Source organism: Gambusia affinis, linkage group LG13 (genome assembly GCF_019740435.1).
Source record: "Gambusia affinis linkage group LG13, SWU_Gaff_1.0, whole genome shotgun sequence".
NCBI classification, from domain to species: Eukaryota; Metazoa; Chordata; class Actinopteri; order Cyprinodontiformes; family Poeciliidae; genus Gambusia; species Gambusia affinis.
Genome location: NC_057880.1, coordinates 25,327,498 through 25,351,234, shown reverse-complemented (window position 1 = coordinate 25,351,234; position 23,737 = coordinate 25,327,498). Strand labels below are relative to the sequence as shown.

At 37.0% G+C, this 23,737-nt stretch overlaps 1 protein-coding gene across 1 annotated transcript in view; it reads left to right on the top strand.

Annotated features, from left to right (window-relative positions):
- The window catches only part of LOC122842274 (sorbin and SH3 domain-containing protein 1-like), a 61,013-nt gene that overhangs the window by 8,285 nt on the left and 28,991 nt on the right, over nucleotides 1-23,737 (top strand). Inside the window, exons 8-15 of the mRNA XM_044136000.1 lie at nucleotides 2,049-2,185; nucleotides 3,034-3,094; nucleotides 3,194-3,268; nucleotides 7,281-7,316; nucleotides 7,489-7,591; nucleotides 8,370-8,484; nucleotides 12,050-12,127; nucleotides 20,443-20,492. Of these exons, the coding sequence (XP_043991935.1) occupies nucleotides 2,049-2,185; nucleotides 3,034-3,094; nucleotides 3,194-3,268; nucleotides 7,281-7,316; nucleotides 7,489-7,591; nucleotides 8,370-8,484; nucleotides 12,050-12,127; nucleotides 20,443-20,492 (655 nt within the window). The remainder of the gene's footprint in view (nucleotides 1-2,048; nucleotides 2,186-3,033; nucleotides 3,095-3,193; nucleotides 3,269-7,280; nucleotides 7,317-7,488; nucleotides 7,592-8,369; nucleotides 8,485-12,049; nucleotides 12,128-20,442; nucleotides 20,493-23,737) is intronic.

Here is a 23,737-nt window from a genome sequence, read left to right as displayed (position 1 = left end):
GCAGACCAGACAGGAGGCTCACCTGGGGAACATTTGGCGCCAGAATGCATTGTGGGAGAAATACCAGCTGACAGAGGCAGAGTGATGCTGGAAACCGGCCGAGGGTCACATTCACATTCTCCACCTACTGAACAATTGTTGGAGCCAGAGGCGCCTGAGGAATGCAGCCAGGACATTTGTACAGTCTGATGATGATGATGATGATGATGGACTTTTCTAATCCCCCGCAGATTGGGTTAGCACACACGTACATGTGCAGGGCTGAAGCTAATGATTGCTTTAGTAATTGATTAATCGATTACTATTTGATTAATTGGATAAAAACTGACACATTCTGCAGGTTTTTTAGTTAACCATTTAATCCTTTTTATACAATTTTAGAAATACATTGCTAAATTAGTTGTAGAAAATGAAAATGAAATGAAAAATCTCTGCTTTTTCTTATCCAATTAATCAATTATTTGATTAATCGATTATAATCGATAGATTAAAAGGCTTGTTTGTTTTCTCCGTTTCCTCTTGGTTTTTGTTTTATAAACAATCAGTGTGGAATCTCCTGAGTGTTTTTGCCAATTTAAGATCAGATTGAAAAATGAGATTATTCCTGCGATGTCCTGACATGTGAAAGCCCAGAACTGGGAGGTTCTGTTTGCTTTCACACAGAGGCGTCGCCGTTCTGATTGTAGCGTCCATATTGGACGACATGAACACAGAAACATTTCCCACATATCCACCGTAATAAACCGCCATAATGTGCCTCATTCACACTCCTATGGTAACAGTTACTGCCATGCAGACTCCTGCACAGCTGTGAAATATTTAAAAAGTTTTGCAGTCATGCTTCATTTATTCTCCTCAGTGCGACAGTTTGGACTTGTGACAACAATCATCAAATTATAGTTGTATATTTAGTTTAGTTGCAGGTTCTGTAATTAATTAATCACATTTTAACTGAAAATTAAAAACAAAATAAGCAACATTTTCTATCCTGAAGCCCTTTTTCCTGCTGAATTACTCAATAAATAGACATATGAGCTCAATAACGATATTTATTACCTGGGTGAAGTTGGTCCCCCTTTTCATCAAATCTAGCAAAATTTGTGTGCAGCAAAAATTTTAAAGGCATAACTAAATGTTTCTGGAGGTCATAAAAGGTCAACCAGCACCAATTTTATTGCAATTGGTGCACCAAATTAGAAATTGATTAATCATTTGCTAGACTTTATACAGTTTTTTCAAAAAGTCTGATATGTCTTCAAATCAGACATTTTTGGTGTCAATCAACTTGACTACAGTTTTGCAGCATTTTTTTTTTGTTTGTGCTGCTTTTGCTTTGAATATATTAAAGAAAGTTTAAAGGTTAAAAGGTCAACCAGCCCCCCCAACATTAGTCCAGTCCAACAAAATTGGTAAATGTTTGTAGTGCGCTTGTACCAATTTTTGTTTGTGCCGCTTTCATTTTAAAGATACCATTAAATAAAGTTTCCAGAGGTCATCAGAGGTCAGCTCAAACAAATTTGATGCGAAGGAACTGGGCTACATTTGTGCTACTTTTGCTTCAAAGATATTGATAATGACCTCTGATGACCTCTGGATCTTTTTTCTTAACATCTTTAACGCGATCGCAGCACAAACATATCACAAAACATTTGATAGATTTAAAAACGGACAACTTCATTCTGGTAGCTAAACAGAGCGGAATCACCTGACTCACTCACTCTTTGGTTGCCTAGCAACTCACTCACTCTTTGGTTGCCTAGCAACGACCTGTTGAGTAACATTCACAGCAGCAGTTTAATGTTTTTCCACTTTGCTTAAAAATAACTGATATTAAAAACAAAAAAAACCTGATCAGCAGTTATCAGTATTGGATGATACGAAACGCTCAGAATGTGATACCATATAAGCTTATAAAAATTATCTTAAATCATTAGAATTAACAGAAAAAATGTGAAAAAATGAATCCAACAGTTTGCTGAAACTGTCTCTGATCTGCATGAGGTCCATGGTTTGTCTGTCGTCTTAACGTTTTCCTGTTCTGTTTTCAGAGCCGGCCCCAGACAAAGGCCCCGATCCCAGCAGGGACTCAGTGAGTCCAGGCTCCGACATGGACGGGTCGGGGCAGCGGCTGTCGCTGCACTCCCCCGTCCGCGGCCCCATAAGCAAACCCATTGTGCCTGTTCGGGTGAGCGACCACAGCCTGTCTGATGAAGACAGATTTACTCACTCTGGACCAATAAAGACCGCTCTGTTCACAGAAACCACGTTTTCTTTACTCCTCTGTGGAAAACAGACATATTTCCATCAGGGTTACCAGTTAATCTTCTGTTATTGATGACTACACTGCAAAAACACAAAATCTTACCAAGTATTTTTGGTCTGGTTTATAGTGTAAAACATCTTGAGAGAGAAGGGAGGGGAAAGCTAACTTTAAAGTAATTTTTATCAATTTAAGCTAGATAGTTCAAAGTTAATAAATCCTTCATATTGATGAAAAAGTTCTAGTTCCACTTTTAGCAAAAAAAAAATTGTCTTGTTATAATTTATTGCAATAAATCAATTAATCACAAGATAAATTAAAACTAAGTCTAAACCATTTGCATGATTTATTGTTTTTCTCATAATTGGTTTCATTTGTTGTTTCTATTGTTTCTTGATTTATTGTTGATACATAAAATGCCTTCCTGTTACAATTAACATTTTCCATTACAATTTAAAGTTAATTGATCTTTGACAATGTATTCTTATGCTATTAAAATTATACTACTTGAAAATGGTCACAAAACAATATTATCATTTTACTATCGCAAAATGTTTCATGGCAGGCCTAGTTATATGTCAAATAATGGAACCAGCACTTTTTTCATTAATACTAAAGATTTATTAACTTAAAACAAACCGAAAAGTGTCCAAATGTATTTTCACTAGAAATTACAGAACATACCTGGTAATATTTCTGTTTTTGCAGTGCGTTCTGATTATTATTGTAATCTTTACATGATCTGTTTCTAATTTCTCACATTTTAATTTCAGAACACTGAAAAGTCCAAGGACTGGTATAAGACCATGTTCAAACAGATCCATAAATTACCCGGTAAGTCCGTTTTCCTGAGCCGTAGTCGTCAGTTTGGTGTCCCTGTGGCTGTCCAGCGTGTGTCTCTGTCCCTCATGTCCTCTGTCTCACTGTGCTCAGAGCCTTTTGAGGAAAACCCCTACCGCCCCACCTACATTTTCCCCGAGACCTTTGACATTCGCATGACCCCAACAGGTACCGATGGCGGCAGCCGCACTCTCATTGGCTTTTACTAATCTGCAGCCATCTTCAGCTCCGGTTCCTCCAGTCTGCAGAAACACAGAAACGCTTTAACAAAAACTTCTCTGGTGTTTGTCCAAACCTCAGAGCCTCCAGCCACATTTGGAAACAATTATTAAACTGATTCAAACTGATGCGGCTGGGGGAGGATTAGCCAGCCTTTTTTATTTCAGTTAAATTTGGACAAAAATGTACAAATTTAAATAAACATAAGCTAATGTTGTAATTTTTCTGTTAATCGAAGTGTTTTAGTTTGTGATACATAAGAATTCAAATTACGTTTTAAAAAATTGGGTATTTTTTACTAAATTTCTCATAAACGCAATGCATGTTGGTACGTTATAGTGAAACCACGATTATAAACAAAATATACAAAGATAATGTGAACAATATAAGCTTTTATATCCTGTTATAAATAAGATATTTACTGAAACAAACATGATTAGCTTCTGCTCCACTGTTTACAATATTAGCAGGAGCTAACACTGTTAGCAGGAGCAAGCTAACACCGTAAGAAAGAGCTAACACCTTAAGCAGGAGCTAACATTGTTAGCAGCAGTCAGCTAGCACCATAAGCAGGAGCTAACACCGTTTAGCAGAAGCTAAAGCAGAATCAGAACAAATGTGAAGACAATAAATGGATGTTTAGAGTGAACATGAACCGTCTCTAGCTCTTTTTGTAGCTCTCCATTTTAATATAGGTGAGAAAATATTTTGATCCATGTTTACCGTAAACAGCTTGACTTGCAGCTTGTTGCTCTCCTCTCCGGTTAGCATTCCTGAGTTGCAGCCGCACAAACACCAGATTTTCTTTCCCCTCTTCCTCCATTTGGTCCTCTTCATCTTCATTTCTGCTTGTCGTTTATGTGTTAACTTGTATTTCAATTTCTGGTTCAAATTTAAAGGACTGAATATTTTTCACTGATCTCTGGCTGGACTGAGCTAGCTGTGTAGCACCTAGCATGCGTCATCTACCTTGGATGCTTTGCAGCATGAACAACAGCGACGTCTAAATGACAATATTGAATTTAAATTCATCAAAACTAATCAGCCTGCAGGTTCTGGTGTGTTTTTAGTCTGTTGTTGCAACAAAATGAGAATAAATATCTTAATTTATTTATTTAAATTATTATTTAAATTAAATTTATTTAAAACAAACTTGAGTTCATTGTTGAATATTTTAAAACATCGGCAGTGACTAACTCAAATTTTCCTCGCTATTGTTTTACTCCTCCATCATTGTGATTTTCCCACCATCCTCTGAAAACCTTGATTCTTGAAAAGGTCATAAACAGTTACCGTTCCTTTAAGAACCGTTTTTAGTTAGTAAAATCTCTTTAACGAGCTTCCCAAATGTAATGCCTGCACAATCAAGATCATTTCTTTGCAGAATTAGATAAAGTTCATATTACATTTATACTTTTGTTTTTGTTAAAACTTAATATTTTTCTATGGTGACGTATTGGAAAATATAAAAAGAGGAGTAAATTTCTGCCAAAAAAAAAAATGCAAGAAAATACTCAGAAATTTAGGAAATTAGTGAGTTTCTAAAGTTGAACATTTGCAAAAGGGAAAAAAATGTCCAAGTGTTTTTTTTACTTTGAAATTTTCAATTTTAAAAAAGTAAATATTTTGAGAAAAAAACACTAGAAATTTCTGAGATGGAAATTTTTTCTTGAAAATTTCTGAGATTATTCTAAAAACTGTAGTTTTTTTTTTTTCTAGCAAATTTTCAACTTTTAAAACTCAGAAATTTCCAAATTTTTCTAGAAAATTTCTGTGACTAATCTTAATTTTTTTTTTGGGTGGAAATTTACTCAACCAGTTTTTTTCTGTCTACAGTAGCCCCAACAGTCCTGTATGTGTTATTTTGGTCTGTTTAATACTTCATCCATAGAAAATGTTTTTTTTTTTGGTAAATAAACACATTTATTCCCCAAACTTTCTCCTATGAGAATATTTAAAGAATTACAATAAACTTGTATAGCGATTGGAAATAATACAAGAAAAATCACATTTAGTTGTTTAAATTATTTCAGTCATGATGACGTTTCCATCTGAAGCTCCAGTTAAACATTTATCACCATTTATAAGGTTTTCCACATTTGGTTGTTTAGGTAATTATTTAACAGACTGGCTCTAAATAATCAGCACAAACACAGATAGGATGTTTGCCAGGATGCTCCACTCCTTCAAAATTTCTGTCGCCTTCACAGATCCTAACCTTTCTCTTTTGGTCCTTATTTCACTTATTTTCCTTTTTGTTATTAATTGTTTCAAAAATATTGTTCTTCATTGGTTGTAGTGCTGAGTTGTGACCACTAGGTGGTGCTCCCGACCTGTGATGAGAGCTGCTGCTCCACAGAACATTTTCTTTACTTTCCATTATCAGTGTACAGATTTATCACAGTTCAGTGTGGTTTATTTGCATATTTATTTCTAGTGAGTAAACTAAGATTTAAACTTGGAGAAATTTGTATGATGTTTAAGTGGACTGGACATGAATTGTTAACCCTCCTGTAACTAATATTTGACAAAAATATGGTTATTTTTATAGCTCTGAGTGCTTTGCCTCAGCTTCATGCCTCATTATTAATTCATACCCCAGTTTTAGCCGAGTGATGCTTCCTGTAAAAAGCTTTGATTTGACCCTCTTTGATTGAGTGGGCCATCCTGTGATGCTGGACCTAATGGAAAGCTAAAAAAGCCTTAAACCTTAATGTGTTTTGAATTATTTAGAGATTTTAAATGTATTTCTTGCTTAAAATCAAGATGTCTGCATTCCCTCAGCTTTCCTGTTGCTTTGTGGCTTCTTTTGGTTATTTTGAACGGTTTTCTCATGGTAGGATTATACGACACGCATCTTTAATGATTCATAAGAACAAGAATTGGATGCACACATCTGAATCTATGGTCGATTTTCTCTGATAAATGCAGAGTTGAAGTAATGAATACAACCTCAGATATAGAAACTCGGTAATATTTAAATTCTGCAGTTTTAAGTTGCAGAGAAAACTGCACTGAAAAAACAGAATGAACCTCCAACTTTAAAAAAAGAGTTCATTTATTACATGGCTTAAATTAAGTTTCTGAAACTTAATTTATTTACGTTTCTTTAACATGACGACTTAATATATTTACTTGGATTATATTATTTTATTAAAATTGGATCACCTGTTAAACTTCTTATGAAAAAGTAAAGCTTTTTCAAATAAGTTTAAATGTCCCTCTGTCTCACGCAAATTATAAATCTAAAATTATCTGTGTGTAAAGAAACAAACCAGTGGTTAAAGATCTAAAACGTTGTATTTTGTCCAACTAAACAAAACTTGTTTCAAAACAAATTAGCTTATTCAGCTTAGCTCATTAAAATAGTTTGATTTTAAAATTTAAAAAAAGCATTTTCATTTTTGTTTTTAGGTTTTAAAAGAAAGTTATCTAACTTTTTACACAAAAGGAATAAATACAAATTACCAGTGGAAAGTTAAATTTTTATTTGACAATTATTTTTAAACAGTGCAAACTTTGTGAGCAAAGGAGGAAGAAATACGTAAAAAAAAAAATATTCTTTACATTATTAATGCTGTTCTTTGTGAAAATGCTCTTCATATATTACATAATAACATTTAGAGTTTAAAACACAAATTCTTTAGCATTTTTGACCAAAGTTATTATCATCATTATGTTTCTCTGGACAACTAATTTAAATTTTAAAATCTGTGTGGATGCAATAAAACTGTATGTATAATGTTGACCCTGTAATCCAGATTAGATCCACTAAAGTTTCTAAACTCTAATCTCATTAAGGTGCTTGTCGTAGAATTATTGAATGAAAGAACCGATTTAATAAAACATTAAGAGAAAATATTAATATGAGACCAAATTTAAATGTTTTATCAAAAACAACTTAACATTCCTCCTCCTCCTTCTTCTTCTTCTTCTTTTTCTTCTTCTTCTATGTTTTCAGACGATGGTCCCACCCCGTATGTTTACCTGGAAGATGGTGAGTTTTCTGATCCTCCGTCTGAAGCGACAAAGAATCTGTTCAGTTTGATCTGTTTTCAGGAAGAACTGTTCAGAGAACTCTCCAGAGAATCTGTTCAGTTTGATCTGTTTTCAGGAAGAACTGTTCAGAGAACTCTCCAGAGAATCTGTTCAGTTTGATCTGTTTTCAGGAAGAACTGTTCCGCGCTCTAAAAGCGACGACCTGGTGGACTCCAGAGGGAGACTGATGCCGGTTCCAACTCGGTCCTCGTCTCTCAAGCCGTCTGCCAGAAGGTCTGGTACCAGACAGAAAGTAGATCCACTAGAACCGCTAGGTTCTGCTGCTGTTTAATCACTTGCAGTTTTCTGCTGGTTCCTGGGCTGTTTCTGACCATCCTGGACAATTTTCAGTCAGTTTTCAGGGAGAAAGTGGCTCAGATGGTGGAAAGTTGGATTCAAGGTGACCCAAAAACCACAGCAAGATTTGGTTTTGGGATAAAAGACCTAAATTCTGAGAATAACTGTACAGAGAACTCTCCAGAGAAGTCAGAATTCCGAAATTAAAGTCAAGAGTTTTAAAATTTAAGTTGAAATTTGAAAGTTAGAATCAAAATTCTAAAATTTCAGTCAAAATTTTAAGATTAAATCTCCAAATTCAAAGAAATAGTCAGAATTATAAATTTTAGGAAAAATTCAGAATTATAAAATTAAATTTGAAATTATGAGGAAAAATGTCAGAATTCTGAAATTAAAGTCAGATTTCTATAATTTAAGTCAGAATCCTGAGATTAAGTTGGTGATTCTTTTCGTTCTGAATGTTCCTGGTTTAATGTTCTGTTTTTCGTCCGTTGGGAAAAACTGTTTTCTCTCCGGCTTCGCCTCCGTAATCCAATCACCGCCCAGATTGGATTTTTCTGCCGTGTCGTCCTTAGAGGGAGGAGGCAGGCGTGTTGAAACGTCACGTTTTTTTTAATGAGAAATCGTCTCAGCCCGCGCCGGTTGCCATGGAGACCGCCGGATAAGGATTGGCTCTCGGTGTCTCTCTCTCTCTCTGACTCTCCTTCCTCCGCAGGAGCGAGTGGGAGCCGCCGGAAAAGAAGGTGGACACCAGGAAGTACCGCGCCGAGCCCAGGAGCATCTTCGACTACGAGCCGGGGAAATCCTCCGTCCTGAAGCTGGAGAGAACGGTAACACGCTCTCTCTCTTCATCTCTCTCTCTCTCTCACTGTGTCCTCTGAGCTGCGTCCTCCCCTTCATCATCTTCATCATCTTCCCCTGTCACCTCTGCATCCGAGCTGCTTCACTGCTAACGGTTAGCAACACTCAGGTTTACTGCATTTAAAGAGAGAACAAAACAAATCAAGTCGGTGATTAACATCAGTCCAGCAGCTTCTGCCCCACAGTTACCGACGGCAACAGACTGTGATTGCATTAATCCGCATAACTAATCTTAAATAGCAAGTAATATACATATATATTTTTAGTATAGAAAATAAAATCACACATATAACATTCAAAAACATTTAATAACTGGAGCATTACTTTGTATGAAAAATACATAAAACCTACAAAGAAAAAATTAAGTTAACATCAGCCCAGCATCTTCTGCCCTTGTACAATAAAAACAATATAATAAATAAATCTAAACAGCTCCTACTACCGATCAATGGCTCTCAGTGAACAGTTAACAGTTGCAAAAGCTTTAATTATAGCAGTATAAAACATAAACAAACAGACACGTTGCAACATGACGTTACAAAAAGCTGCCAGCCACAATGGCTGCCATCGGTTTTAGCTGTCAAGTTTTCAACATGAAGTGCTAAATCTTAAATTGTGACATATGTGACATATACCAGAAAAAGGGAGGCAGTACTTCGCTACTAATTGTCAACACTCTGGCAACTAGATAACAAGGTCAGGAAAATTCAAATTCAAATATACTGTATTAGTCCCAAAGGGAAATTAAATGTTTTTGTAGCTCATTAATTCAGATTCTTCAAAGAGTTATTGAAGATATTTCAGTTAAAGAAAAATAATGAGGGAGAGGGAAGTAGGTCAGTTGTGCTAGCTTGACTCTGTGTTTTGGTTTAGTTAAAAATAAAATAAAGGCGACCCACACAGAAACTCTGACAAATCATCAGTTGAGTAGATTAAATTAGCTAATCATCCACCATGGTGTTAGCTTAGCTAATAGCAGCAGTAGCTAATCTACCACAGCAATCATTTAATGATAAACGCTACATAAACATAAAGCCTAAAACCATAGCACTGTAATGGACTGAATGTTATGTGTGGTAAATGTTTCAGTGTTTTTTGGTGTTGAATGCTGATACATTAGTGGCGTTGTTGTCAGCCAGTTGCTATGGCAACGAGTTTGTGTGTAGCATAGTTGACACAGAGAGCGAGGAAAAAAGAGGAATACGAGTGGCTATGAGTTGTTCTTCAACGGTTTTTCAGCGTTATTTCGCGCTGAATTAAATTAATAATCCCTACACCTCCAGGTTTTATTTAGTTTACTGAGTTGCTCTACCGCAGCAGCGCGGCTACGGATGGTCCCCAGCGTCGTGTGCAAAATTCCTGGATGTAAACAATAACATGCAACGTGTCTATAGATTTATTTATAAATGTAAATTTTTCAATGTGCATGCTTTTTTGTATTTATTTATTCATTTATTTGATATTTTATCAAATTTTAGTTACTTACAATATCACTCTTATGTACATATGTATTATAGAATTGATATATTTGTATTTAACTTATATATAACACTTTGGATGGAGTAGCCTGTCAACAACCCAATTTCTGCTTAGGGATTAATAAATTAATAAAGAATATTCTATTTTATTCTAAAACATGAAGTAATTACACATGAAACCATGTTTATTTGTATCTGTAGATTTGGCTAAAATAAATGTTAAGAATATAATACTGGTAAAGAAAACAGAGCTGATCCTAATGATCCCACAGATACAAACGGGGGAGGAGCTGACAGTTACTGGTTGCTACGGTAACCACCAACTGCCAAGAGCAGCGTAATGTAACTTATGTCACAATAAGATGTCAGGAGATAAAAAAAGATTTTTGACTAAACAAAATGAGTTTGAAGAATAAATAAACCAGTTTTGACAAACTAACATCTATAATAATGTTAAAATAAAAACTCTACGTTCACATAGTCTGCGGTGAATTAAATATTTCGTGTCCTTGGCAAGCTTGTGGTCTTTATGTAATCATTTTCCACTCTGGTATTTAGAAAAGATGCTTTATTGTGACAGAGCAGAGATGTACTCATGTAATTACTGCCAGCTGGTTCAGATCTGGCCTGATCCCAGTGCCAACCATTTTGCCCATTGCAGTTTGCTCCAGTTCACCAGTAAAATAATGAACTCAGTCATTCATTCTTCATGTTTGGTTCACTGATTTTACTCTGTTTCTTTAAACCCAGAGAGCCTTGCAGAAAGTTTCATTCTTTCTTTCTGTAAAACTACAAACTTCAATGTATTTCAATGGGATTTTATCTGAGATACAGTAATACATAACTGTATGTATAAAGTATAAATAAGGTAATTCATACCTCTTCAATACTTCACTTCATGTTGTGGAAGTACTGCTGGGGGGTTGTGAGACTTCAGATTAACTAAACAGATTTAAATTACTCTTTTTATTCAAATTTATGTTTTTAAATACAAATTAAAGGGGATCCAAAATTACATATTTCAGTCTGAAACGCAAGAATTCGGTGAGAAAACCCTGATCATTATGTCAAAATGATCAATATGTTCATAGCTGTAGCTTTATTAGGCCGTCAACTTCTGTTTAAAATAAAAACATGAAATAAAGAAGTTGTGAATCATTTCTATTGAGTCTGTAGTAAGTAAAAATGCATGTTTTATGTTGTACTAAGCCTCATTTATTGTAAAACACTACATACTTTAACCGTTTCATTTCAGTCAATATCCATAATTATTGATAATTTTTTGTTTTATGTATCTGTACTACAGACAAACTAGTGGTTACTTTTCCTGTTTTATCCAGTTTTCACTCCAAATTGAAACCTGAAACTGCTCCTGCACAAGTTACTTAATGGTTTTATGGTTGCTAGGCAGCCAAAAGAGTGTGCGAGTTGCTAGGTAACCAAAGAGCGAGGGAGTTAGTCGGTGCCACTGAATACCTCTGGTCTATCTCATAAAATTCCCCAAAACTTACATTAAAGTTTATGGTTTTTAATTTCAGGAATATGAATATTTTCTGCATGGCACTTCATGCAAATGTCCTTCGGCTAATGCAGCATCAAAACCAGGATTTTATTTTGTGGTTTGATCTGAGATATCAGCTTCACATCCAATGAAATATGAAGTAAAAGGCAGCAGCTGTTAAATTGAAAGCAGCAGAAAGTCTGAAATCCTCTGAATTTCTCATATTGTAGTCGACATGAAAGGCTGGACAGTTGCTGGGCTGGAAGTTGTGGTGTGAAGAGGACAGATTGGATGTCACAAACTAATTAGAGTAAGAGGCGGATTTGGTTTCGCCTGGTTTCTGTTTTCAGCTTTGTGACGTTTATCAGCTGCTGTTGCATCACTTTTCACAAGGAACTAAAACAGCATTTTATTGAAAATGTTTCAGGAAGAGTCATTTCATAAATCACATCTGCTTTCCTGTGATTGGCTCTTTGCCTTGGTGTGCATAAGCTGTACTGTCTGAACTGTCTTCTCTTTGTCTTTCTCCTCCTGTCGCCATGCCCCTTTACTCAGGATGTAAGTCCAGAAGATGTAGATTTAGAGAATGAGCCTTGGTATAAATTCTTTTCAGAGATGGAGTTTGACAAAGCGGTAAGTGGTCGCTGTTCTCACGACGACAGCATATCGTCACGTGCTGCATGTCATGTAACATCCATGTTGAACGTCTAAACAAACTGTCTGTGAGGTCTGCTTGTTTCCTCTCCCACCCCCACTGTGATCATCTGAGTGTCTGATCGTATGGGTCATTGAGGCTAAATACTGATTATCAGTCATAAAATGTATTGTTTTCTTGAATTTTCAGCTATTTTCTGTACAAGACCTACACTGTTATATATATATATATGTATATATATATATATATATATATATATATATATATATATATATATATATATATATATATATATATATGTATATATATATATATATATATATTATATATATTTTTTATATATTTTTATATATTTATATTTATATTATTATTTTTTTTTTATATATATATATATATATCCACATGGGTTTAAGAAAGGTTTCATTGGGGCTGGATGATATAAGCGTTTCATACCAATCAATATCAACATTATTGATAAGTTTGTAGTTTTAAATGTCTGAACTACCAGACTGGCGGAGCGGCCTTTCCTGATTTATCTGCAGCTTTCACTCCTTGCTACTATTGTTTATTTTTAAGCAGTTATGTGGCAAAACCTAAAACTTACAGGTTACTCAACAGGGGGTTGCTAGGTAACCAAAGAATGGGTGAGTTGCTAGGTAACCAAAGAATGAGTGGCTTAGTTGATTCCGCTAACCTAGCCTAGCAAGAACCTGCACAAATCCGTTTTAAATATGCCTTGCCTGTAGAGGGCAGTGTAGCGCTGGTAATACATATGTTAGCCAATCAGATTGTTTCAAAACAACCATAACTTCCTGTTACAAATTAAACATGGAGGCAACAGACTCATTTGTGGGGACTGAAATATAGGTAAAGTACTTTTAAATTGATTATTAGAATATAGATTCAGAAATCAGACAAAAGAAAAAATTTTCCAAATCAGTTTCTTCCAGTATAAAATTTGTGAAACTTTCAGAAAAACTACGGGTGTGTCTCTGGTGAATGTTTTTAAAGACAGTTGGGCTCTCCATGAAGTGAAGTTACTCACAAAGGGTAGAAGATCCAAAACATTTAATCAATAGTAGTGATACTTCAAAATAAAATTACTGAAGTAAAACCAAAATTACTCCTAAAAGAATTTTTTTTTCAAAAGGTTTCTCTAGTTTCTGTGATGTTATAGTAAAACCATATTCTATTAAGTGACTCTTGCAAAATATTCATGTTTATTCAGTTACACCAATAATTTCTTTGTGAAACTCGGATTTTGCTCCTCATCTTTTGGCCTGCAGTGTTTTCTGAGCATGAGGTCTGGATCAGATGATTCACCCAGAAGTCTCTTCTCTCTTGTAGTCCCAACAAGCAACAGGCTCCAGGGTAATCCGGCCTGTTATATTTACCAAAATATCCGTATGGCGCAGGTCTGAATCAGAGCCGTGACACATGCGAGCCTCAGGACAGAAGTGGTACTTGCTGCCCAGAAACAGATGTTGATTTCCCAACCCGCCCCGGATCCGGTGAGGCGGCACCACTGGCTTCGTGTTTCTGCGCCGTCCAGACGCTGCAGTTAGAGGTTAGCAGGAGGTCCAGGAGGCTCAGTGCCGGTGGCAGCTGCCGGACTCTGTTTCTGTCTGGACGGGTGCCACGTGAGCTCGGCTTGATGACTGGCTCCTGTTTAATGTTAAAGCCACTTCTAAAGCTGCAACTGGTATGTGCAGCATTTGACCTTAAGGCCCAGCCAGACACCATGGCTCATTGCGGCTTGATTGACAAATCAGGAGTCGTCTGGTATTAGCGAAGGAGAAGGAGATGCATTTTTATATGTGCTGAATCATTTGTGTGTTGAACTGGTTGATGATTCATTTTCTGTTTCCTGGCTGTTGATTTGAAATGCTCTGGTATTATGAAGAGCTGATGATGCCGTACATTCTGGCAATTCTTTCAAAAATCCCTCTAGTTAAAGCTGTAGTTTGTAACTTGTGTATTTCTTTACATATTTGTTGAAACTGTCACCATGTAAAGACGGTATGAGACAGATAATGTATCTCTTCTGCCTTCTTCTAGTTCTCCCATTGCTAACTAGAAACAACCAATCAGAACCAGGAGGCGGGTCTTAGCGTTGTCAATCACCTTCTCTGCTACAGTCGGGCTAGCAGTGAATGCTAAGGATAGTTAGCATGGCCACTGATGACAGGGGATAAATGGTTTTTACATAACTGTAAGTTGTTACTCCGCCATTAGCACATTTAGCAGCGAGTACGTGTGAATGATTGACAGCTCTAAGAGCCGTTTCCTGGCTCTGATTGGTTGTTTTTGGTTGGGAGTGGTGCATTTCTTCAGACGGTACTAGTTCAGGATGGAGGTGGAAGAGAACGATTTGGTGGCAACGATCATGTTTTTTTGGTGAAAATGAGTCATTTCAAAAACACTCTGACTCAACGATGTGCAATTATACAACCGTACATCTTTGAAAAGCTGAAGTGCAGCCTTCTCTACAACCATCAAGAATGCAGCAAGTGGTTTCTGAATGGCAAGTCAACAACAAAACACTTGTCTTTTCCAGCAGCCATTGTTCAGCCCACACAGCAATAAAACCAGCTGATCAAATGTGCTGGAACTCAGCTTGGGTTGCTAGGTGACATTACATTCAGAAGGTTTTTGAAACGGCTTATTTTCCAGACACCAAAAAACATGAACTTATTGCCAAAAAATGGTTGGGTGTTTTCAGAAGCAGTTGAGACTCAAGTGGGAGTATAAAAATGTGCAAAATTTGAATTTCGCATAATAAATTCCCTTTAAAGATCAGTTATCGGCCAGAAACCTGTAGTTGGTGCACCTTTTGTCCGCGGAACTCAACCCAAGTTGAAACAGTTTTAAGTAAAGTATTGCAAAACTTAACATTTTTGCAATATAAGCTTTTATTAGTTAAAAACTTCTTGGCATTTTGATCAGCTTCAAGACGTTTGCAGTTCAACTTGAAGACTGGATTCGTCTGAATTCTTTTAGGAAAAAAATCATTTATTTTTATTGAGAGCGCTGCAGATTGCCGGTAATGGTCCTCTTTAATAACGATAACACATCGGGGGTTTAAAGCTGCGTCTGAAAATACATCCAGTGACAGCTCCTGTCAAGCGGCGGGTCATCGATATACATAGCCAGCTGGAGCCGGAGTTCCACACGTATCAATGCTCAGGAAGATCACTGTGGCCCCCTGCTGCCGCCACAGCGACTCCATCTGCGGCGCGGACACTGACGTCAGGCCCGCCGCCAGCCAGTCCCAGCGCGGCCCTCCGCCGCCTGACGTACTCTAAACGGGCGACGCTAAAAGCCTGGCAGCTCATTGTGCGCTCACATTTAACCTCTGTTACACACTTAACCTTTACCTTTAAGCATTTAGCGGCGGCAGTATGAGCTCCCCTCACACCGGGACGGCATGTTTGTGTTCATAAGAACACATCAACACAAATAAGGTTCTGGAAAGAACGGGCTTCGTGTTACAACGGCCCGCTCTATTTTGACTGTGAAAGCAGCAGAGTGCAGTCTGAGCCGCGGGGCAGCTGTTGGGAAACGCGGCGGTTCTGATGAATTGTTGTCGCCTGTGTTCCTTAGATACCTCAGTTTGCATCCGTAGGCAGGTTTGTCTGAAAACTGATCCAGTTCTTGGTTGCTTAGCTCATTTGTGAACATACATTCTCTGAAAAATCAATCATTTCAAGCAATGAAAATGTAATTTCTTGTTCTTTCTGGAATAAAAAAAAACTTTAAAAAAAATTGTTTTGTATGCTGGTAAACTGAACTAATTTTTGCCAATACTTTTTGTACTTTGCTATTTTGTGACGATGCGTAACCATAGCAACTTAAGTCAGAAATCCCGTAGGACTTTATTTAATTTCTCTTCCTTTGGGATTAGCAGATTATTTTTCATTAAGATTTTCCAATAAACTGCTGTAAGAAACTTCTGTTTTGAGATTTCTGCTGCGTTTGGATCAGAACCTCTTGCTCTCTGTAAGACAGCTACACCATGAACAGTTTTGGACATTTTCCCACATTAGATGCTTTCTGCTGTCTGCACTGTAAAAATATAACATTTTACCAAGTATTTTTGTCCAATTTTTAGTGAAAATATCTTAGTTTGCTTGAAATAAGACAAAACCAACTTTTTTTGAGTCAGTAATTCCTTAACATTGAGAAAAAAGTTCTAGTTTCACTGGTCAGTTATTTCATTTAGAACAAGACATTTTCCCATGTTATAAGTGAAATAATCTGACAATGGAAATCGAACCTTTTCATTGATTTTAAGGAAAACTTGAAACAAGTTCTTGTTTTTTGCTGAAAAGTTACTTGAAGTTAGTTTTGTCTTATGAAAATTAACATTTAGCTAAACTTGGTATATTTACAACAACATTGTACATTCATTAATATGCACTGTCCCATTTAAATAAAATCAATTAATCAATCTTATTTCTAGTGCAATAACATATTTGCACTAGAAACTAGACCAAAAATACTTGGTAAATCTTTATGTTTTTGCAGTGTAGGGTCTTGCATAACACTGAAAAAACACAAAATCTTACCAAGTATTTTTGATCAAGTTTCAACTTATATCTTAGCACACTTAAACTAAGACAAGACTAACTTACAAATAACTTTTCAGCAACATATAGCAGCTTTTTCAAAGTCAATAGTTACGTAATATTAATAAAAACGTTTATTTTACTTCTAACGAGACATTTTTCTATGTTATGAAATAATCTAGCAGTGAAATATTTTTTGTCGATGTTAAAGAATTACCAACGTAAAACAAGCTTGTATATCTTACTGAAAAGCTACTTGCTAGATTTGTTTTAAGTGTACCAAGATATTTGCACTAGAAAGAAGAAAAAAAAATACTTGGTTCTAGTTTGCAGTGTTTTACATAAAAACCTCAGAAAATAAAACACCATTAGATGTCGAGGGGCATTTTGTGCATCATCTGATTGTTTATGTTTCCGTTTGTTTGAAGTACCAGGAGAGATCGGATGATTTGGGCAGAAAATGGAAGCAGGATGGGATGAAACAGCAAACAGAGTAGTTTCCATCCCAGCAGGATGTATATAGTGTCACCAACCATTATCTCCCATTTGCAGCGCTAAATCTTTTCCCAGGACGTCCCAGAGTAACACGACGCTGTGATAACACGGCCGGGTTAGTCTGAAACTGATCCATTTTCCCCCCGTTGGTCGAGGAAAAGTCCTCATAAACTGACACTAATCAGTCATCTTGTAAATAACCAGATTAAGATTCCAGTCCTTCACTGCAGATAAGCCCTCCATGATTGTTTCCTGTTTACTTTCCACTGACGCTGTTTGTGTGTGAGCCCAATAACCGGGAGTGTCAGAGGACGCTCTCTCACTCCCCCTGATAAGAGAGGTGGAGGTGGTGGGGTGGAAGACGTGGAGGATTAATCGGTGACCCCTCGGTGTGTTCTCCAAGTCGCCATGGAACATTTAGCTTTATAAATAGACGCGACTATAGACCTGCCAGCCTGGTGTTCGGCTCCTACAAAGATAGGCTCTTATTCTCCGAGGTTATTAATGATCTTCTGCCCCGGCAACGAGGCGGAGAGGCATGTTGTGGCAAATGAGCAGCGCAGAATGTTCCCTGTCTGGTCATTGGTGTGGGAAGTGGAGGCTCGGCCGCGCCGCAGGGCTGCCAGGGGGGTTTGGGGCCAGGTTGCCATGTCTGACTGGCAGTTTACAGCCAAAGACGATGTCAAACCCACCCAACTCCCAAAACAAACCCGCCCAAATCTCAACCGTAAATAAAATTCATGTTGATAGGAGCAGAAATAGTTACATATATATAAATATATATTGGGGCTGGATAACAAATCAATAATATGTGATAGACATCTGATCAATGACAATAGATACATCTGATAGAATATTCAAAGTTCACTAAACTTCAATCCAAAACAGCACAACTATCTAAGCTGCATTGGTGAAACCAACTAACTGACTCACTCTTTGGTTTTATTTTATTAAAAGTTTCATGCAACTTTATAAAATTGTTATTTAAAAGTAGTCTTACTGGGAGGAAACTTGCCCAAACTGGCAACTCTGGGATGGTTGGGAATGGGAGGGGTGGGGGGGGGAGGGGGGGTGGCGATTGTGCAATCGTATTTGCAAACAACACTTGTGCTCTTATTGATAGAGCTTCGTTATTTTTACCTGCTGTGACGTCCGAAAAGAGGAAAGCAGCAGAAACAGTGGGCTAAAATTAGCTTAGCTCCAAAACATTTTAAAACGCTGCTGGCTGCCGCACTGCTCCATCAGTGACCCCCCAACAGAAATATCTGGTTTATTTCTCCTTATATAATGCCAATTAATCTCCATTAAATGTCACTCCACTCACTAACCCTAGCCCTAAATATGCAGAAAATTGTTTCTTCTTTCTTGTTCAAATATTTCTCTGTGCACTGCAAAAACACAACATCTTACCAAGTATTTTTGTCTAGTTTGTAGTGCAAATATCTTAGTTTTCTCTCATTTTCAACAAGATATTGGAGCTTGTTTTGAGTCAATAATTCGTTAATATTGATAAAAACAATTATTTATTTTATAGCAAGACATTTCTCCCATATTACAAGTGAAATAATTTGCCAGTGGAGCTAATATTTCTGTCAATATTAAGAGATTATTGACTTAAAACAAACTCCTATTTCTTGCTGAAAAGTTACTTAGTTTTGTCTCATTTCAAATTTACTTCCATATTTCTACTAGAGATTAGACCAAGAATATTTGGTAAAATTTTTAGATTTTTGCAGTGTGTTGTCTTTTTTTGTACAATATTGACTTAATTACTGCTCTCAGTATGTTTTTTACCACCAAATATCCTTTGTTTGAGTCTGTATGATCCAGTTAACGATTAGTCGATTGCAAATCGACTAATCTGCAAATCAGTTGACAATGATGTGAATAATCAATTAGTTGTGATTAACCGATTAATTGTTTAATCCCGAATAAGTTTTATAAATCTGTGAGCTCTTGTGTCCATGCTGATAAGTTTAATTCAACTACCAATGCAAAAATGTATCTATATTTTGCTCAGTTTTGGCTTAAATAATGCTTTGAATATGTTTAAAATGGCCTGTTTTGAGCCTGTATGCGCCATTTAGTGATTAATCGATTACTAAATCAGTCTATTTTGATATTTGATTAATTGCACTTAATCCGATTAATTGCTCCAGCCCTAAATGTTTTACATATAAGTCCGCTCTTGTGTTAATAAGAGTGGACTAATTCGGCTTCCTTGCACCACTAACACCAAGTATATATATTTTCATACAGTTTTGGTTTAATGTGTTGTTCCTACGTTAAATCGGCTTTTTTGAGTATGTATACTCTTGTTAATGATTAATCGATAAGTAAATTAGCTGCCAACTTCTTCAATACTTGGTTAGTCGCAATTAATCCGATTAATCTTTTCAGCCCATCCACATTAAAGCTTAATCCACAAATCTTTACTGCTCTGACTGTGTTGTTTTTTCAGTAATTTGTCCAATTTTGAGTCTGTTTAATCGGTTGCTAAATTAGTCGAGACCCATTTCATTTGATTAATTGCGATTTATCCAATTAATCTCTTCAGCCCAACCCAGTTAGTGCAAACTATGTTTTTAGTTTGCACCGTTTTGGGTTAATTACTGCTCTGACTGTGTTGTTATATTAATAACTTGCCTATTTTTGTGTTTGTATGTTCCAGTTATTGATTAGTTGATTACTAAATTAGTCGAGAGCCATTTCATTGATCGATTAATCGTGGTTTTTACGATTAATCGTTTCAGCCCTCATATCTTTTCCATATCGGTGAGCTCCTGTGTCTGTGTTGATACGTGTAATTCGGCCTCTTTGCCCCACCAGCTGGTTAATTGCCCCCGTCTGCTCCACTGGTAATGAGAGCGACTCAGTCAGACAAAAGAAGTGGCTTCAGTGGGAGACAGCAGCTTATAGGCTGAGCCCGTGACAGCCTCCCCTCCCCGCATGGCGCCCCCTGACCGACGCACGCCCAGCCCTCCCTTCCCTTCCACTCTCCTTTCTGCCGCTTGTTTTCTCCCAACTTGCATGCAGGCCAAAACACACGCTTGCCCCCCCTACCCCGTCCATGCCGAGAGACGCTCGGAAACGCTCGACGCAGAAACACACGGCCGACCGAGAGGAACGGAGGGCAGAATCTGGCCTGACTGGAGGCTGCTGCCTGTGTTTCAGCGGGAGGAGATCTTCCTGTGGATCTATCAATGACTTCTTTGTTTGGTTTGTTGCAGAGTGCCCCCTCCTTCAGCCCTCTGGAAACAGCCTCCGACCTGCAGCAGTAGTAAGTCAACGCTTCTTCCTTTCCCAGCTCTCCAGCTTTAAAATCTCGCCTCATACTTGCAGATTTAATGTGATTATGAAATGGATGAACGGCAGTTTACTGTTAAAGAGGCAAAAAGCCAGCAGAACAGAGTGTCCCCTGGTTGCATTTTGTGTTGTTTTCCCTTCAGGTTGTAGATATGGCTCCTATCGGGGGGGAGTTTATTTAAAGACAGGAACCTGGATGTCACTGGGATAAAGGGAACTCTCCCAGCTGCTGCATAACTTAAAAACTGTTATCTCCGCCTGGATGTGCTGAACAACCGGATCATGAAGCATGAGCGATTAATCAACATATTTAGAGATCGATTAATCGGCAACTGGAGTAATCAGACTTAAAAAAGGCAATTTGGTTAAAGAACAACACAATCAGAGCAGCAACTAACCCAAAAAATTACATATTTTCCATTTAAGATAAATGAAACCTGTCTTTGTCTGTTCAACCCAGAACTCCGCAAGTGGCATTTCAGCTTCACCTGGTTCAAATTATGTAACAATAATAAAAAAAGGGTGATTTTTTACCCTTTCTTGGGTAGAAAATCACCTTTTCTACCCAAATATTTTGCTGCTGCTGTAGTTTAAAGTGCTAGTATCTTATTAGACTTTAAACAGGGCATAACTAACTTAGAAGTAACTTTTCAGGAAGATATAGAAGCGCGTTTTAAGTGAATTAATCTTCTTTTCCATCAATATTAAAGAATTATTATCTTAAAAAAAACTCCAATATCTTCCTGTAAAGTTACTTTTAAGTTAGTTTTGTCTTATTTCAAGTGTAAAAACATACTTGCACAAGCAACTAGACATAAATACTTTTTAAAATTTTGTGTTTCTACAGTGTTTTCTGTTAATCCAAAAAATTACTGTCATTTTTTTGCATTTTAAGCAAGAAAAGCAGGAAATAAGTTATTTGTTTGAGTCCCAATTAGCAATTCATGTTAAAATAAGTATAAAAGAAGGAAAAAAGTTTATTTGCGTATAATAAAAATGCTTAAAAATCTGCAGAATGTGGGATGTTTATTTATCCGACTAATCAGAGTAATCAATAGATTAATTGATAACTGGAATAACCATTAGTTGCAGCTCCGCTCTGATCAAAAGCTGCGTTTTATCGTGTCTTTGTGTTTGATGGAGACTGACAGCGTCTATTTCTGTGTCCTGCAATAAAATGCCAGGAATTCGGGCTGCGGCACGGTAACTGTCTAGAGAAAATAAACCTTCGTTTCTGCTTTCCATCTGCTGCAGTCATTATGTCACCAGGAGGGGGCGGCGGGGGGCGAGCGCGTCTAAAATAAACCCCAAACCAGCTTTTTGCTCCATTGATACGTCTGTCGTTTGAGAGCTGGAAAGGAAGCAATCCCTGATTAAAGACCGATGCAAGTTTAGCCACTCAAAATGTTCGCAGCGGAAAGCTTTGCTCATAAACCGACTTCCCTCTGAGGGGCAAATTTATGGTTGCTTCTCTGTTTTCCTGCCTCAGCAGAGCTCAGACATGGCTGTTGGATCTGACACTTTTCAGAAAGGAAACGGACACTTAGAGGCTGGAATGATCCCGACTCGTTTGTTCTGTCATCATGATGCAGCAGAACGGATATAAAAGATATAAAACTGTCACACGTTTACAAAAATAAACATTTTCTGTTTACTAGAACCTGTCTGACAACATGAAGTAGGCCACAGGCTCACATTTCCTGAAAAAAACTGTGACGTTTGGCATAAAAGCACAAAATCTTACAAGTATTTTTGTCTAGTTTTTACTGTAAATAGCTTACTACTCCTTAAATGAAACAAAACTAACTTAAAAGTAACTTTTTAGCAAAATATTAGAGTTTATATTAAGTAAATGATTCTTGAACATTCATAAAAAGTGGAAGAAAATGTCTTGTTTTAACTGTTTTAACTAACATTAAAGAATTATTGACTTAAAATAAGCTCTTGTTTCTCACTGAGAAGCTACTTTAAAGTTAATTTTGTCTTATTTTTTAAGTCTGATTAGATATTTTGACTAGAAACTAAATGGATTTCCTGTTTTTATGTATGCAAAGGTTTTTTAGCCTACTTCATGTTGTCAAACAGGTTCTAGAAAACAGAAAATGTAGATTTTTTTTGCAGTTTTTTGCAGTGTAAATAGAGCATCACACTAGCAGTCCAACATGGTGGTGGAAGTATTATGGTCTGGGCTCATTTTGGCGCTTCAAGAAATAATTAATTTCATTTTTTAGCTTTGGACGAGAATCCAAAACACACCAATAAGTTTGACTTTGAATGATTTCATGAAAATTCAGAAGTGGCCTAGTCAAAGTATGGAACAGGCCATTTTAGCTCAAAACCACTGAATGAATAAAACAATCAGCAAAGAAGAGTGGAAACAGTACACTGCAAAAACAAAATAGTACTTTTATTTTGTTTCTTAATACACGTTATATAAGACAAAACTAATTTTATTTTCCTGCTGAAAATTCACTTATAAATTAGTTTTGTCTTTTTTAAAGTATAATATTATATTTGCAGTAGAAACTAGACCGAATATCACTTGGTAAAGTTTTGTGTTTTTGAAGTGTTGATTGATCTTAAATGTTTAGATTTGATAAAAGAGCAAAAACAGAACAAATCTGACATTTTTTACCGTTAAGTTTAATGAAAAGTGATCAGGAAAGGTTGTAAACTGGAGGTTTGTGTGTTTTGGAGTCTAATGATGACAGAAATCATCAGGAGTCATAAATACATCCCACCCAGTCTGAACCTGCAGGGATGTGCAGCATGGAAGCGCAGAACATGCGCCGCTCAGCGTTTGCATTTACTAGAAGCTTCTCAGCAGATTATTTTAAATCTCATCGTAAATCAGCCACAGAAACATTTACGTGAATTCCTGTTGCACACCCAGACGCCATGCCAGCGCTGGGAATATTTCCCCTTCCACCTACGAAGGAGCCTCCTGCTGCTCAGCGCCTTAAAAACGCTTCTCTGTCGCAGCTTTTCGCCAGAATGAGGACAGAGTGAGCAGCTCCTGGGTGCGACGCAGGTGCTGCTGATGCATCAGACGGGAATGTGGAGGCAATATTTATAGAAATCGTTCCCAACGCAGAGAAATCTCCTCTCTGCCTTCGCTCTGGATCCCACGTTGGGCTTTTTCCCGCTCTAATTACATCACATCCCACAAGCATTTCACATACTTACCCACAATCCCCTTAATGAGGCCCATATGACGGA